Source organism: Pseudophryne corroboree, chromosome 8 (genome assembly GCF_028390025.1).
Source record: "Pseudophryne corroboree isolate aPseCor3 chromosome 8, aPseCor3.hap2, whole genome shotgun sequence".
Classification (NCBI taxonomy): Eukaryota; Metazoa; Chordata; class Amphibia; order Anura; family Myobatrachidae; genus Pseudophryne; species Pseudophryne corroboree.
In genome coordinates this window covers 79,146,248-79,163,924 of record NC_086451.1, presented here as the reverse complement: position 1 = coordinate 79,163,924, position 17,677 = coordinate 79,146,248, and the positions used below count along the sequence as shown (strand labels likewise).

The 17,677-nt window shown below is 48.2% G+C and overlaps 1 protein-coding gene across 3 annotated transcripts in view; it reads right to left on the bottom strand.

The window, feature by feature from the left end:
* ASNSD1 (asparagine synthetase domain containing 1) overlaps positions 1 to 17,676 on the bottom strand; it is a 33,249-nt gene extending 15,573 nt beyond the window's left edge. Inside the window, exons 1-3 of one of the 3 annotated variants that reach the window (XR_010182987.1) lie at positions 16,255 to 17,676; positions 14,878 to 15,059; positions 12,148 to 12,298 (exon numbers count right to left, since the gene is read on the bottom strand). Coding sequence is in view for 1 of the 3 variants with exons in the window: in XM_063936719.1 (XP_063792789.1) it covers positions 14,878 to 15,059; positions 16,255 to 17,676 (1,604 nt within the window). In the remaining 2 variants the exon portion in view is untranslated. Of the gene's footprint in view, positions 1 to 12,142; positions 12,299 to 14,877; positions 15,060 to 16,254 lie in introns of all 3 variants that reach the window. The other 2 variants (XR_010182988.1, XM_063936719.1) reach the window with 2 other exon arrangements.
* Between the last annotated feature and the right edge of the window lies 1 nt (position 17,677).

Sequence of the window (17,677 nt, the reverse complement as noted above, 5' to 3'; positions counted from 1 at the left end):
TGCAGTTTTTGCCATTGCCCTCCTGCTTCTTGTGCCGCCCTGTCTGTTTACGTGGGCGACTGCCGTGATGTTTTTCCCACTGGATCAATACCGGCTGACCTTGAAGCAGAGGTCTTGCTAAGCTTAGAGCATTATAAATTTACCCTTAGCTCCAGTATATTTATGTGGAGAAAAGTCTCCAGACTTGATCACACTCCCTGGAAATTTTTTCCTTGTGTGACTGCTCCCCAGCCTCTCGGGCTGGCCTCCGTGGTCACCAGCATCCAATCCTGAATGCCGAATCTGCGGCCCTCTAGAAGATGAGCACTCTGTAACCACCACAGGAGAGACACCCTTGTCCTTGGATATAGGGTTATCCGCTGATGCATCTGAAGATGCGATCCGGACCATTTGTCCAGCAGATCCCACTGAAAAGTTCTTGCGTGAAATCTGCCGACTGGAATTGCTTCGTAGGAAGCCACCATTTTTACCAGGACCCTTGTGCAATGATGCACTGACACTTTTCCTGGTTTTAGGAGGTTCTTGACTAGCTCGGATAACTCCCTGGCTTTCTCTTCCGGGAGAAACACCTTTTTCTGGACTGTGTCCAGAATCATCCCTAGGCACAGCAGACGTGTCGTCAGGATCAGCTGCGATTTTGGAATATTTAGAATCCACCCATGCTGTTGTAGCAGTATCCGAGATAGTGCTACTCCGACCTCCAACTGTTCCCTGGACTTTGCCCTTATCAGGAGATCGTCCAAGTAAGGGGTAATTTAAGACGCCTTTTCTTCGAAGAAGAATCATCATTTCGGCCATTACCTTGGTAAAGACCCGGGGTGCCGTGGACAATCCAAACGGCAGCGTCTGAAACTGATAGTGACAGTTCTATACCACGAACCTGAGGTACCCTTAGTGAGAAGGGCAAATTTGGGACATGGAGGTAAGCATCCCTGATGTCCCGGGACACTATATAGTCCCCTTCTTCCTGGTTCGTTATCACTGCTCTGAGTGACTCCCTCTTGCTTTGAACCTTTGTAAGTGTTCAAATTTTTTAGATTTAGAATAGGTCTCACCTAGCCTTCTGGCTTCAGTACCACAATATAGTGTGGAATAATACCCCTTTCCTTGTTGTAGGAGGGGTAATTTGATTATCACCTGCAGGGAATACAGCTTGTGAATTTTTTTCCATACTGCCTCCTTGTCGGAGGGAGACCTTGGTAAAGCAGACTTCAGGAGCCTGCGAGGGGGAAACGTTTCGACATTCCAATCTGTACCCCTGGGATACTACTTGTAGGATCCAAGGGTCCTGTACGGTCCCAGCGTCATGCTGAGAGCTTGGCAGAAGCGGTGGAAGGCTTCTGTTCCTGGGAATGGGCTGCCTGCTGCAGTCTTCTTCCCTTTCCTCTATCCCTGGGCAAATATGACTCTTATAGGGACGAAAGGACTGAGGCTGAAAAGACGGTGTCTTTTTCTGCAGAGATGTGACTTAGGGTAAAAACGGTGGATTTTCCAGCAGTTGCCGTGGCCACCAGGTCCGATGGACCGACCCCAAATAACTCCTCTTCCTTTATACGGCAATACACCTTTGTGCCGTTTGGAATCTGCATCACCTGACCACTGTCGTGTCCATAAACATCTTCTGGCAGATATGGACATCGCACTTACTCTTGATGCCAGAGTGCAAATATCCCTCTGTGCATCTCGCATATATAGAAATGCATCCTTTAAATGCTCTATAGTCAATAAAATACTGTCCCTGTCAAGGGTATCAATATTTTTAGTCAGGGAATCCGACCAAGCCACCCCAGCTCTGCACATCCAGGCTGAGGCGATCGCTGGTCGCAGTATAACACCAGTATGTGTGTATATACTTTTATATGATATTTTCCAGCCTCCTGTCAGCTGGTTCCTTGAGGACGGCCCTATCTATAGACGGTACCGCCACTTGTTTTGATAAGCGTGTGAGCGCCTTATCCACCCTAAGGGGTGTTTCCCAACGCGCCCTAACTTCTGGCGGGGAAGGGTATACCGCCAATAATTTTCTATCGGGGGGAACCCACGCATCATCACACACTTCATTTAATTTATCTGATTCAGGAAAAACTACAGGTAGTTTTTTCACATCCCACATAATACCCTCTTTTGTGGTACTTGTAGTATCAGAAATATGTAACCCCTCCTTCATTGCCCTTAACGTGTGGCCCTAATAAGGAATACGTTTGTTTATTCACCGTCGACACTGGATTCAGATTCAGTGTCTGTGTCTGTGTCGACCGACTAAGGTAAACGGGCGTTTTAAAACCCCTGACGGTGTTTTTGAGACGTCTGGACCGGTACTAATTGTTTGTCGGCCGTCTCATGTCGTCAACCGACCTTGCAGCGTGTTGACATTATCACGTAATTCCCTAAATAAGCCATCCATTCCGGTGTCGACTCCCTAGAGAGTGACATCACCATTACAGGCAATTGCTCCGCCTCCTCACCAACATCGTCCTCATACATGTCGACACACACGTACCGACACACAGCACACACACAGGGAATGCTCTGATAGAGGACAGGACCCACTAGCCCTTTGGAGAGACAGAGGGAGAGTTTGCCAGCACACACCAAAAAACGCTATAATTATATAGGGACAACCTTATATAAAGTGTTTTCCCTTATAGCATCTTTTTATATATTTCTAACGCCAAATTAGTGCCCCCCCTCTCTGTTTTAACCCTGTTTCTGTAGTGCAGTGCAGGGGAGAGCCTGGGAGCCTTCCCTCCAGCCTTTCTGTGAGGGAAAATGGCGCTGTGTGCTGAGGAGATAGGCCCCGCCCCTTTTTCGGCGGGCTCGTCTCCCGCTCTTCAACGGATTCTGGCAGGGGTTAAATATCTCCATATAGCCCCCGGAGGCTATATGTGAGGTATTTTTTGCCAAAAAATAGGTTTACATTGCCTCCCAGGGCGCCCCCCTCCCAGCGCCCTGCACCCTCAGTGACTGCCGTGTGAAGTGTGCTGAGAGCAATGGCGCACAGCTGCAGTGCTGTGCGCTACCTTAAGAAGACTGAGGAGTCTTCTGCCGCCGATTCTGGACCTTCTTCTCTTTTCAGCATCTGCAAGGGGGCCGGCGGCGAGGCTCCGGTGACCATCCAGGCTGTACCTGTGATCGTCCCACTGGAGCTAATGTCCAGTAGCCAAAGAAGCCAATCCATCCTGCACGCAGGTGAGTTCACTTCTTCTCCCCTAAGTCCCTCGTTGCAGTGATCCTGTTGCCAGCAGGACTCACTGTAAAATAAAAAACCTAAGCTAAACTTTTCTAAGCAGCTCTTTAGGAGAGCCACCTAGATTGCACCCTTCTCGGCCGGGCACAAAAATCTAACTGAGGCTTGGAGGGGGGTCATAGGGGGAGGAGCCAGTGCACACCACCTGATCCTAAAGCTTTACTTTTTGTGCCCTGTCTCCTGCGGAGCCGCTATTCCCCCCCATGGTCCTTTCAGGAACCCCAGCATCCACTAGGACGATAGAGAAAAAAACAAAAAAAAGAGAGAGAGAGAGAGAGAGAGAGAGAGAGAGAGAGAGAGAGAGAGAGAGAGAGAGAGAGAGAGAGAGAGAGAGAGAGAGAGAGAGAGAGAGAGAGAGAGAGAGAGAGAGAGAGACTAGGAGGTATATTCAATTCGAAAAGACAGCAGTTTTTGACTTTTTAAGGTCGAATCGTGATTCGACCTGTTAAGTCCCAGCCGTTTTTATTCGACAAGTCGTGGAATTCGACAAGTCGAATAGTACGTGAATCGGCAGAATAGCTGCCGATTCACGTACTTTTGAGTGAAATGGGGCCAAATTCGACAGGATTTGGCCCCATTTCAGACCATCTCAGTCAGACATAAAAAAATGTTGGGCTGAGATGTGGGACCCAGAGGAGGTGGGGGGGGGGCGCAGGGCATACAGGGGAGAGCAGCGCTGCAGCAGGATGTCCCACAGCCGCGCCGCTCACGGCAGCGTCCACCCAGCTCCAGCAAGTGAGGTCACGCTTGCTGGAACCAGGTGGACACTGCCGTGAGGTCTGGCACCTGTGTGACATCCTCCTGCAGCGCTGCTCTCCTCCGTCTGCCCACGGCTGTCCCCGCTGGTCTCCCTGCGGCCCCCCCTCCTCTCCTCCTCTGAGTCCCTCATCACAATTCGACTTTTTAAAAGTCGAATTGAGATGAGATTGAATAGGGGTTGTCGGATACATTCCGACAAATGCATGTCGGAATGGATCCAACCCTAATTGAATATACCCCTAAGAGAAAGAGACAGACGATATGAAAATGACAAGTACTATCGTAAAACATGATGACCAGAATAGAGGCACCGTGACAAGAAACAGACACAAATGACAATCCAATGGTACAGAATAAACAAGTGCGCAGAAGTCCATAGCAGATGGAAGTGTCAGCAGGTAACACCAAGACATAAAGGTAGAAGGGTACTTGTGGGACGCTCAACCGGGGTACATGGATCACTCAGGAGCAACTGTACAATTTACCAATCTAATCCAACACTGTAAATTCAGGGCCTGTGCAGCCATCCATCATTTGGCAATACACACTCTTGCCAGTGTCAGGAGACGGTTATATAATGGAGTTGCAATTATTGATTTGCAGAACCAAAAACTCAGATTCTAGGGGACAGCAGGGGGATGTGGATCCCAGTCCTACCAATACGGTGGTGCACCACCTGAGCCCAGAATGCCACAGTAAATGCCAGACATCTGCACTAGCAACACCACATTTTTGGCATAATGAGAAATTTGCCCTAACCAATATAACCAGCCATACAGGAGTCCACTGTACCCTTAGTAATATACTGTATAAGGATGAATCTGGTTGAACTAGAGCAGATTATATGACCACCCACTCACCTCCTCCAGGAGTCCCAGATTCATACCTCCCATTTGGCATAAGATTATGTAGCCCACCTCATGCAATAGAAAGGAGCAGATGGCAGAAATAAGTCAGCGAGAGAAGAGAGATCTCAGCAAAACACAGAGGAGAATCAGGAAAGAACAGTACAACTCCCACCGGGTTCAGTATAGATGATAGACACTCACAATGCCGACATATCCAGAATGTCAACATTGACCATATCGGCAACCAAAATGTTGACACTTATGTAATGTAGACATAGGGAGGAGATGTACTAAACCTTGAAAAGTGGGGGGGGCGTGGCCACGGCAGCTAAGGAGTAGGGTGCGGATCTTGGGAGCTCCCCGACTACAGCAATCCTTTAACCCATCCTGACCCCTCTGGTGTCCCTACCCAGGCTGAATATCTCCCTCACACTGCTGGGCACCGGCGGGCATCCTTTTCTGCAGTCTCCGGGACTCGTGGGACGGCGTCGGCTAACTTCCGGCCCTGCGGCCTGTGCCTCCTCCGGATCCCCGCCTCAATTTCGGCGCCCTCGGCCGCGGGACGCCCGGAGCTCGGGCGGCGGGCTGCCGCTGCTGACAAGCACCCCGGGACGACTGGGAGGTGGAAGCTGCCTCTCCTCTCCCTGACAGGCTGCGGCCCGGAGCCCCGATACCCGGAGGAGAAGAAGAAGAAGCAGGTACTCCTAGGGAAGGGGAAGGGACACTGCGGCCATTTTGGGAGAAGTTATACAAACGGCCCCACTGCTCTGGGCTGACATCCACGCTTGGAAAGGCTGCATTTACCTGATGTGCCCTGTGAACTGTCTCTGCACACTGGGTCCTTACTGCATGTTGCCCTCTCCTATTCTTACTCTCCTAATAACTATGTTAAAATCCACCTGAGATTGGAGACAAAGTCAGCTATTTCCACTGCACAGCCCTTCCATTCTACCACACAGGAGTTGCATATAGATTGGAACTGACTACACTGCTGTACTGCACTAATACCCTACAGCGTACTGCACACCACTATCCTACTATTGCCTCCCGGCATTTACTGCAGGATATTCCCGTCCGTACTGTTACTTTTACACGACCCTGTGCTTCCTATCATTGATACTCTGACCTACAGACCGGACACGGTTGGTGCCCGCCACTGATTATACGCAACCTTGCTGCAGCCGCCTTCTAATTACAATCCTATACTGTAACCCTACTGTGGGGTGAGTGTGACTGCTCCTGTCCAACATGGTTAAGGGCGGCCAGAGTGCGGCCGCGGCCAAACTAGAAAGATTTACCAGACAACCCAACCTCAGGGTAACACCGGCTCCTTCTCATGGAGCCTCTCCAACACACTCGACCTCCCCTCCCGAGTCTGCTGCCAATTCCCCGGAGGCGCCGTCTATTCAACAAGTGCTGGAGGCTATAGCTGGCAGTGAACAACGTCTCTCCGATAAGATGGAGAAGGTGCAGTGCGATCTCTCCTTGCTCCGCCAAGATGTTCAACGTATCCGAGAGAGAGTGGGTGAGGCGGAGACACGGGTCTCCAACCTAGAAGATATGTGTGGCCCCCTTAAGCAGTCCGTATCCACGGTGACCCAGCAGGTTTCCTCCCTTCAGACCAAGCTCTTAGACATGGAGGGACGACTGCGCAGAAATAATGTAAGATTTGTAGGCCTGCCTGAAAGAGAAGAGGGTTCGCAGCCGGAGGACTTCCTCGAATCCTGGCTTAAGGAGATGTATGGCGCTGAGTCCTTTACGGCCCATTTCACGGTGGAGCGAGCACATAGGATACCATCTCGGCCGCTACCTCCTGGTGCCCCTCCTCGCGCCTTCATCGCTAAATTCCTGCACTATAAGGACCGTGACTCGGTTCTCCGCTTAGGTCGCACGAAGGGCCCATTGGTCCGCAATGGAGTCAAGGTATCGGCCTTCCCGGACTTTGCCGCAGACGTCCAGAAGGACGAGCCCAGTTTATGCCCATTAAACGGCGTCTGCGAGACCTCAACATTTCGTACTCCATGCTGTTTCCTTCAAGGCTCCGGGTTGTGGCGGATGGGGAGACCAAGTTTTTTAATTCCCCTAGAGAGGCGGCCCAATGGTTGGACAGATTTGCGCCGGTTGCTCGGCAACTGGCTCCGGACCGATCTCCTGCGTTGAAGAGCCTGGGGCCTGGTCTACCGGAGGCAACGATCACAGTTCGGGGAGCCCCCCTCCTTTGCATTGGTGGCTCAAGACTTTTACGTCCAAGTGGTGTTGGTTAGAGAGGGTTAGAGGTTCAGTTGAGAATCTAGGCCTTCCTAGTGCTTGGTAGTTTGGGTTGATTGTTCGGGATATAAGTATGCCGGAGTTTGGGGTGGTGCACGGGGAGGGAATGGTTAGCTGGGAAGCTGCTAGTTGCGCCTCCTTTTGCTGTTTTCGGTTTTCTTTCTTTAGTTTGTTATTTTTCTTATTTAAGTATTTTCTGAGGCAAGGATGTTTCATATTTCAGATGCAATGGCTTACAACGCAGGGCTCATATACGTAATGTGTTGCTGGTGTTAATAATGCTGATTCTCAAGATGTATTTTGGGAGAGGTCCATCCGGGTGGTACATAGAGCTTACATGGAGTCATGATTAATCTAAAATTTCTGGCATGGAATGTCCGAGGTCTGAATAACAAAATCAAACGATCTTTGATTCTGAATATGATTAAGAAATATGACCCGGATATTGCATGCCTCAGTGAGACCCACTTGGAGGGACATAGGTTACTGTCCTTACGACGCGCCTGGGTGGGTTGGGCTTACCATGCCTCTCACTCCTCCTTTTCTAGGGGTGTCTCCGTTCTGATTAAAAAGTCAGTGCAATTTGAGTTGTTATCGATTAAAACTGACCCATATGGAAGATTTGTATTTATGGAGTGTAAGCTGAGCTCCCAGCCCTACTACATTTTAGCGGTGTATGTCCCCCCTCCTTTCTCATATGCTGTGCTGCAGCAAGCTGCTTCTTTCATAGCTCCTTCCCCTACCACCCCAGTGATTTGCTTGGGCGATTTTAATAACGTCCTGGATTTGTCTTTGGACCGATGGCACTCCCCACAGGCTGCACTGGCGGGTGGTGGTCCTACCAAGTTTGCTGATTTTTTTAATAGTTTGCAGTGGGTAGATGTGTGGAGGCTTCGTCACCCTGCGGTCCGTCAGTTCTCCTGTTTTTCCAGCACTCATGGCTCCTTCTCCAGGATTGACCTGATGTTGGTGTCCCCCGCCCTCGTCCCTGGGATTATTGACGTCCACTACGAGGCTCGAGGGGTCTCTGACCACTCCCCTCTGTTGATGACTCTTGCTGTGGAAAGTCAGAGGGGGCACTCTTATTGGAAACTGCACCCCTCTTGGCTGACCCAGCTGGGGGACTGTGGTGATCTGGAGACTCAGTGGGAGGGTTACTTTAGCGACAATGTAGGGTCTGCCCCGGGTACAGTAGTTTGGGATTCATTCAAGGCGTTCTTGAGAGGTTCATATATTGGACGTATAGCGGCTCATAAAATGTCCTCTAGGGAGAGAGAACAGGCCCTTGAAAGGGACGCTAGGGAACTAGAGTCCCAATATTTGTCCGACGGCACCCCCGCGACAAAGACACGCTGGCTAGTGGCTCAGTCGGCTTGGTTGGCCCACCTGTCTGATAAAAACTCTCGATCCCTCCTTTTTAAGGCTACTAATATTTATATGCAGGCTGATAGGACGGGGGGCCTCCTGGCCCGTCTTATACATTACGATCGTCCTGGGACGACGATCACCCAAATGTCCGGTGCGGATGGCTCTTTTGTTGTCACCACACCGGACATTGCGCTGTTGTTCCGATCTTATTTCTCTGAGGTTTATAACTCACAATTGACATGCTCTACTTCAGATCTTTCATATTACCTGAGGGGTGTTCCGCTGCCCGCACTCTCCTCTGAAGCCTGTGAGCTGCTGGAGGCGCCTTTGACGCTCGAAGAGGTGACTGCGGCCATTGGTATGTCCCCTAATGGCAAGGCTCCGGGTTGTGACGGAATTCTCTCCGAGGTATACAAAAATCATGTTGATTTTTTTGGGCCAAGGCTTCATGCCCTATACTTAGATATATTTGCCAGTAACGAACTTCCCCCCTCCATGTCAGAGGCAGTTATAATAGTGATCCCAAAACCCGGTAAGGACCCTAGGTCTCCAGACTCCTATAGGCCGATATCCCTGATTCCCACCGATGCTAAGATCCTGGCAAAGATATTGGCAGTACGGCTTAACACAGTGATCACCTCCCTCATTCACCCGGACCAGACTGGCTTCATGCCAGGAAAGTCCACGTCTATCAATCTACGTAGACTGTATACCATTTTACAACTCCCACACGACTCCCCTTCTGTCTCGGCTGTGGTCTCGTTAGACGCGGCCAAGGCCTTTGACAGCATTGAATGGACTTATTTATGGGAGGTGATGGCTTGTATGGGCTTTGGACCCAATTTTATAAAATGGATTAAATTACTGTATCAACATCCGAGTGCCAGGATCTTGGTGAACGGCTATGTATCCCCCTCTTTTCAATTGACCCGTGGTACTAGACAGGGCTGCCCCCTGTCCCCCACGCTGTTTGCCTTGGCCATCGAGCCCCTGGCCTGCTTGATAAGATCACACCCAGATATTGTGGGAATTTGTACAGGTTCACGTGAGGATAGAATAGCTCTTTATGCCGATGACATGTTGTTGTTTTTGCAGGATTACACCAAGTCAATGCCCATTCTGCTGCGTGTGATAGAGAACTTTGGAGATCATTCGGGTCTTAGAATTAACTGGCCTAAATCATACATTATGCCAGTCATAGGCCCCCCTCCTACTGTTTCCAAAATCCCCCTGCCATTATGTTGGACGGTACAATTTAAGTACCTCGGAATCCAAATAACTAACGACCCTTCAGATTTTGTCCCTCTGAATCTGGACCCGACCATGCAGTGGGTCACGGGCAAATCCAAGACTTGGTGTAAGCTTCCACTGACGGTGTCTGGCAGGGTTAATCTCATTAAAATGATTATACTGCCCAAACTCTTATACATTATTCTCCAGTCCCCGGTGTATATTTATCCAATATTCTTTAGGAAATTGAATAGCGTTCTGTCCTCACTGATATGGGCTAATAAACGACCTAGGATACAGCTAAATACCCTTACCAGACAGCGATCTGACGGCGGCCTGGCTCTGCCTAACTTTCAGATGTATTACTTCGCTGCTCAGCTGACTCATATCACTGTATGGGCACAAAACTCTGGGGCTGACTCTTTGCATTGTGAGTTTATTCGTTGCTACTTTCCCCACCTCTCTCCTATGCAGGTGCTACTGAGTGGGAGCATAGCTAGGTTTCTCCCCCCTATCATTTTCCAGGCCTTGAAGATATGGCGGGCCCTGAGAGACCTCTTGAGGTACGATGGCCTGGACCCAGATACCCCCTTATGGTACTCTGACTGGCTCCCTGAATTGCATGCACTTGAGGGGCGGGAGGTATGGGCCCCTAGATCGGTGATTTCTATCTCTCAACTCTACCTAGATAATGTACTTAAATCCTTTCAACAACTGAGAGATGAGTTTGACCTACCCAATTCTTACTTCTTCAGATATCTCCAGCTTCGTCACGCCCTCCAGTCCCAATTTGCTGAATCCCCCCCACGAATCCTCCCATTCCCCATCAAGACCTTTGTGGCTGCTTTGGGTCGGGCTAAGATGGTCTCCCTTGCGTATGGATATCTACTTACCAAGCTCCATACGGACCCTTTGACACGTCTCCGTGGAAAATGGGAGGAGGATTTGGGTCTGATAACTGAGGAGGACTGGGTCCTTGCTCTGGAATACCCTGCCAGGGTTACCAAATCACTCAGATATCAACAGATTCAATTCTTCATTTTACACAGAACATATATGACTCCAGCTAGGCTGGCTACTTTTGGGACGGGCGGATCTGGCCTTTGTCCTAAGTGCGGGGGGGCGGTGGGAACATTCTGGCATCTAGTGTGGGATTGCCCGAGGTTGAGGGTGTTCTGGTTGGGGGTCAGGTCAATTCTGGAGAGTACGGGAGTGACTGGCGGACTGCTTACCCCACAATTCTGTATTTTGGGGATGGGATGCTCTACTTCTGTGTCTGTTTCAGTGGGTCTCTATGCTCTCAGTGTATGTGCCTTGGCTAAGGTTTGCATTGCAAGGATGTGGATGGCCCCTAAAGGCCCGTTAATATCTGCACTTAAGACCTTAATTAACGACACAATAATTAAGGAAAGATACATCTATATGAAACAAAACGCATCAGCCAAGTTTGAAAAGGTTTGGTCTCCATGGATAGACTCCCCCCATTCTCACCTGGTTTCCCAAATATAGTGGGCACTGAAGTGCTAACATATCAAAAACTTACTGTTACTGATGTATACTGAGATGTTTGGCGGTTGGGCCCTGCGTGTTCGCCTACTTATATGTATGACTAATGTGGTCCTGAATCGGATGACTCCTTCTCACTCTGCTTCTGTGTTTTTTTTTTGTTTTTTTTCTTGCTGTTTAGTTTACGGGTGTAAATATAAAAGTTAATGGAGACTAATATAGTTGGCTACGGATTTTGCAGACCCTAATGGTCCGAACAATAGGAAATCCTTGTATATTACCTCTTGAAATTGACCTGATATTTCATTGCTGTAAGCTTCGCTCAAAATGTGGCTCTGATTCAAGACAATTTGATGTATTGTTTGTGATATGATGATGCTCTGCAATGTCTGTACCTTATTCTCCAGACTACTGAATAAAAATTACTTTATTAAAAAAAAAAAAAACCTTGAAAAGTGATAAAATACCAGCCAATCAGCTCCTGTCATGTTACAGGCCGTGTTTGAAAATTGACAGGAGCTGATTGGCTGGTACTTTATTACTCACACTTTCATTCTGTCCCTAACCCTCATGCAAATATCAACTTTATGACAGTGGCAACATTATCAATGTCGACCTTCTGCTGACACTGTGAATGTCTACATTGTGAGAGACCTAATGACTGCATACCCTCCCACCCACTGGCACAGAGCGTGACACAATTGTAGTTATCTAAAGAACATGGAGTGGGGAGGGTCAAATTCCATGCAAAGTTGAGTGAATGACTTCATACTACTATTCTAATAAATCTGGTCTATAGCTTCAACACCATAACACATCCAAGATAGCCTACCCTCCAGAAACATCCATTATCCTACAGCGGACAGCAGGAATCTATGCCAAGCTCACCAAGTAGTATTAATGCAGAGTGCCGCACCTTACCAATCAGACGAATGGATCATACAGATTCCGCAAGTCTGCCAACAGAAACTGAAGCACTGCATGATGAACCCATCCGGTTTAGTAAAGGCCCAGTGTATATCCCCATGTTCTGCTGCAAAGATCCACTTCATGAGGCGGGTAAGGTGGGCAGCTAGACAGCATAAAATCGCATGTTAGCCAGTGCCATTTCATTGGCTTGAAATGAAGTCAAATCGAATTAACTGAAGGTTGCACATTAGGAGCTACATAGTCTGCAGCAGCATTAATAATCTGTATACCCAAGTACTTAAACGCCACAGTTCATTGCAGGGGTGATAATCTTGAAGCATGTACAGGCCACCTTGTGCCCTCAGCCTAAGACCATAAGTCCGCAAATCAAGAGGCCCTGATAGTGCAGGCAAGAGACTCCACGGCAATGGTGAATATAATGGGAGCAAACAGGCATCTCTGTCTGGTGCCTCTGGCCATCAGGAAAGACCATGGGTAGGAATTCTATATGCTCATTCTACAGCAAACTGGGAAGTGACTTCCTTGTGACTTAACCAATCCACCAGGAATTCCACAGGTTTGGCGTCCTCATCCTTATAAGGAAGCCACACCAACAATATGTTGTTCCAGTTAAGGCGGTCCTTATCATTGGGCTTCTGCTGACATTCAACCTAATGTGACTCTAACACGGCCTTGTAAGGGGTTGGGTTTCCATCTGCATATCCTCACAATCCTGTCAGTCACCCTCTTCGGAGGCAGTTATTGCATGCAGCAGTTGTTCTATAGTTACATTAGGGCCCTCAGAGGGAGAGAGTAGGTAGCGAGAGCTAAGGCTAGGGTGGAAGGAAGTGCCCAGGGAAAAAGGATCAGGTGTATTAGCAGGGTCTCTACGGGAAAACTCTTCCAGGCATGCAGCTGCTAAGGCCTGCAAAACTTTATCGATCCTTCAGGATCGGGATATCAAACCCTAAGACAAAGCAAATGAAGAAATTTCTAAATAGGTTTTTGGACTGTGAGAAGAATTTAGGTCCTGATTAGGGAAGCCGATCCCGGGATCGGCGGGATCCCGGGATTTGGGCCCAAAAATGCCGGGATTTGAATCCTGGAATTGGAGCCTCCGATCCAGGGATTCACGGGATTACATGGCGCATGTGCGGGAGGGTGGGTGTAAGTAATACTACTTACTACTATTAGGCAGGCGGCAGCCATGGACATGCTGAACGCGGCGGCACTTCAAATGTAGTGCCGGCCGCCAGCCAATCAGAGCTGGCGGACCGGCAGCCAATCAGGAAAGCTGTCGCAGTAGCGGCAGCCAATCAGGAGCGACTACTGCGGCCGCTTCCCTGATTGGCTGCCGGTCTGTCAGCTCTGGTTGGCTGGCGGCCGGCGCTTCATTTGAAATGCCGCCGCGTTCAGTGTGTCCATGGCTGCCGCCCACCTAATAGTAAGTAGTATTACTTACACCCACCCTCCCTCCGTGCAGTGCTCTCTAACAGCCTCCCTACCTCCCGCGCCGCTACCAACCCTCCCTCTCGCACCGCTACCTACACCATCCCTCCTGCACCGCGACCTACACCCTCCCTCCGTGCAGTGTTCTCTTACAGCCTCCCTCCCGAGTCCCGCACCGCTACCTACACCCTCCTTCCCGAGTCCCGCACCGCTACCTACACCCTCCCTCCCTCCCGCACCGCTACCTACACCCTCCCTCCATCGCTGCTCCCTACACCCTTCACTGATCCCTACTGCAATCCCGGGAATCCCAGGATTGAGCGTTTTTCAATCCTGAATCCCGGGATTGAAAAAACGTCCCGGGATTGGCCTCCCTAGACCTGATGCCAGATGTAGGCAGAAGGAGCCGAAGCCAGTCGTAATGTCCAGGCCAGACAGAGGAGACTGGAGCCATATCCATGAAGGCAGGGAATACCATTGCATTATTTGTCCTTTTACAATATGTTTAGATGCCTGTTGTAGGAGTTTAAGCAGATGGAAATTTTAGAGGTCATGTGGGAAACTCAAAACTATATATTATGAAGGTACTGAGAAACAATGAAGTAGCACCCCAAATTTCTTATCTGATGGGAACCACACAATTTTTGTTTAGGAGCAATCACTGGAGAAATAAACATATCTCCAGCCACTTTACTGGAACCACCATAGGTTACAACAAGAAACAGCTACAGCAGAAGTGGAACCCGTATCTGCCACCAATTGGGCCTACTTTAAATAAATAAATGGTGGTGCAGTTTTCACGCCTGCTTATGTATGGCAGCTGCATGACCATTAAACAAAATAGACATGTAATACAGACAGGAGGCTGATACAGCCTGGATGCAACTTAACATTCAAAGGAGGGAATTCAATTGTTTTGGGTGTCCCGACGGAGCAATTCAATTATTACGGGGTGCCCATTATCACTCTTGTTGTGCCTAAATAGACTGGGTTAAGCTGCATATTGCAGCTAAATGCATCTAAAGTCCGGGTTAGGGCACTCAAATCACAGCCTTTTTGGACGGTAAGAAGAAATGTGTCCCGTCCCCCACGGCACGCTGGCCCGAACAGAGCAATAACTGAATTGATCCGTCAGGCACCATCTAGTGGCAGCTGAGGGGAAAACAATTGGATTGCCCCCAAACTGTTTGTGTGGTCATCATTTATTAAGAATCTTCTCTTACAGGCGGTTGTATCATGCGAGTATCATGTCGTTGCATGTGATGTACATACAAACTACACAATTAAGTTCACCTTGCTTCTTTGCTATGGTCACCAATAACTCTGTCATCCCGTCCAAGGTTTCTGGAAGAGATTCGTTCTAATTCCATGCTCAGCTCCTGAAGGAGACCTTTGTATCCCCTTCTAACGAACTGCACTCTGTGACGGGAGTAGCCAGCAAGCTGCTCATCTGCACCGATGCCAGTCAGCACAACCTATAGTTTGGGGGGAAAATAAGACAATGTAGAAAACTAGTAAACAAGACGCTGCTGCAATACTGAAAACATAATGAAGCCAGCACTAGGAAGCCACGGTATTACACGTCTCAAGGCATTTGTTCTCAGGGGTGAATCTTCTCAGAGAGGAAAACAATGCCAGGTACACACTGGAGCGATGTTGGATCTGATGTGTCGTTTCTGGTTGAATCAGAACAACATAATCGTCTGGTCAGCCACATGGCCAACCGGACTATGGGGCAGATGTATTAAGCCTGGAGAAGTGATAAAACAGTGATAAAGCAGTGATAAGTGATAATGCACCAGCCAATCAGCTCCTAACTGTCAATTTATATATTGGAGCTGATTGGCTGGTGTGTTAACACCTTGCAATTATCACTGGTTTAATACATCTGCCCCTATATTGCATGTGGTGACATGCAAGGTAATGAAGGATGGAATGAGGGATTATATTGTCAGGGTACACATCACTCAAGTGTGTACCTGGCATAAGACTTTTATGCTACTGGCAATACAATTGGATCATCTCACCTGGTTTGACAATATACAAACATAATTAGACACCTGCAGATCTGGTATAAAAGCATTTGCGATTACTGTTTCTAACTTTCCTGTAATACAGATGGAGGAAAACTGCTGCATACGGGGGACTCATTTTTTTATGAGATAACGTCAGACAACTATAGGGGAAGTTTTATCAACCCTCCTAAGACGACAAGTGGAGAGGCTTCCCATAGCAACCGGATTATATTTATCATGTAACTAGTACTTTCTAAATGAATGTACTAGAATCTGTATAAAGGTTTGATAAATCTCCCCGTTAAAAAGAAGCTAGGGATTTCTGCAACCATTAAGTAATGTGGGCCATACATGTGCGCCACATTTCCCCCCATCTAAATTGCTGATTGGTGTCCATCGATGATCCGTTGGGGAATTGGGGAAATTCTGCATGAAAAATTCCCAATTTGCTGATCCGGATACATTTTTGGTCAGGATCGGCAAATGGGTGAAATTCAACACAATGAATTTTCCAGATTCCCTAATGTTGGGGGATCAGGGAATTGTCCCAATCCATCGCAGATGTATGGGGCCCATTATAAAGTGGTTACCTAGCTCCTGGGATTTGTTCATCTCTCAAGCACAGCCCAAGGTAATTAACACAAGGGTTGCTAACCTTAGTAGTGCTGGTATAGGGTTTCATTTCTCCATTTCCAGTCAGTAGGCCAATTCCTCTAGAAGCAAACCAAACAGCACAGCCAATGCTATCATCCAGAACGGTGTCCAAAGGCTGGATTAACTGAGTTATGTGCTGTTGCCTCATTAGTTTAAGCTCTTCAGGTGTGATGTTAATTTCAACAAAGTTCCATATTCTTGTTGGGCTCAGTGCCCTAAGTTCATCCAAACCCAACCTGCCCGTGATTCTATCAGGAACATCAAAAGGATCAAGAGCGTTGCTTTGGTGTGATAAGGCCGAGTCTTGTTTCTTTAGCTTGATGCATTTCTTTGAGGGTATCTTTGGATTTGGGGACTTCATCATAAATGCTACATTGAGTAGGTCAATAGGTTCATCAGGCGGAACGTGGCGATCAGCAAGAGCAGCCAACATCATGGAGTCAATTCCACCAGAAAAAAGAATTGCGACATTGGCTTGTCTTCCAGCTCCTGAAACTGAGGAACCAGTTAACCGCGGCAGGTGAAGAACCCGTTTCCTCACAGCCTCACTTAAAACATTTACAAGGGACTGTGCATTTTTCCTGTGTTCTGCTGACATCAGCATTGTAAGTTCCTCTACGCCGACGCTGCAACCAGGTGTTACGCCATGTGATTCTAGAATGGATTCCGGGATTTCTATGTTTAATGGAGAAATTGGGGTAATCAGTTTACCATCTCCACTCTCTAGTTCAATCACATTTTTTGGAAGGTCATCCACAATACATTTTTGTTCCTCATCCTTCATTACCATTCCTGTGAGCGGCATCTCTGAAGCAGGCATCCATGAATAACATGTTAATGTTATAGACTTTGATTTCGCACAGGAGCTTAGGTTACACTTGAAAATACCAGATGCTGGAACTTCCTGCCACTGAATGGCATCAGATCCAGCAAGTGACTCCGTCACAGAGGTGAGACACAAAGCCGTCCTAAGATTCTCACTAAACCTCCACAAAAGGCTGCGACGACCAAAATAATCTCTTCCAAACCACAAGCAGTGACTTCTTCTCTGATAGTAAATAAAAGACCAAGGTCCTTGTACTTTGGAAAACAGTGATAATAGATCATGCTGATCCTCACAAGATGCAAGATGCTCAAACATTACTTGAGTGTCGTTCGCAAGATCTGAAATTTCCACGCCACCAAAGACTTCTCCATTCCACAGAAAAATATTTCCACTTTTGTCTTGCAGTGGCTGAGGAGTCAGTTTCCCTCTTAAATGAAGAACGTGACCCGAGAATAAACAGCTGTAGTCATGAGAGCGATCACTGCCGATTATCTGCTGGCTGCTGTCAGGCCCTCTACGTCTTAGGTTCCTGTTCTCTTGAGGATAAGTTATGTCCCCAGGACAAGTTAAACTGACCGTACAGCATATACCACACATC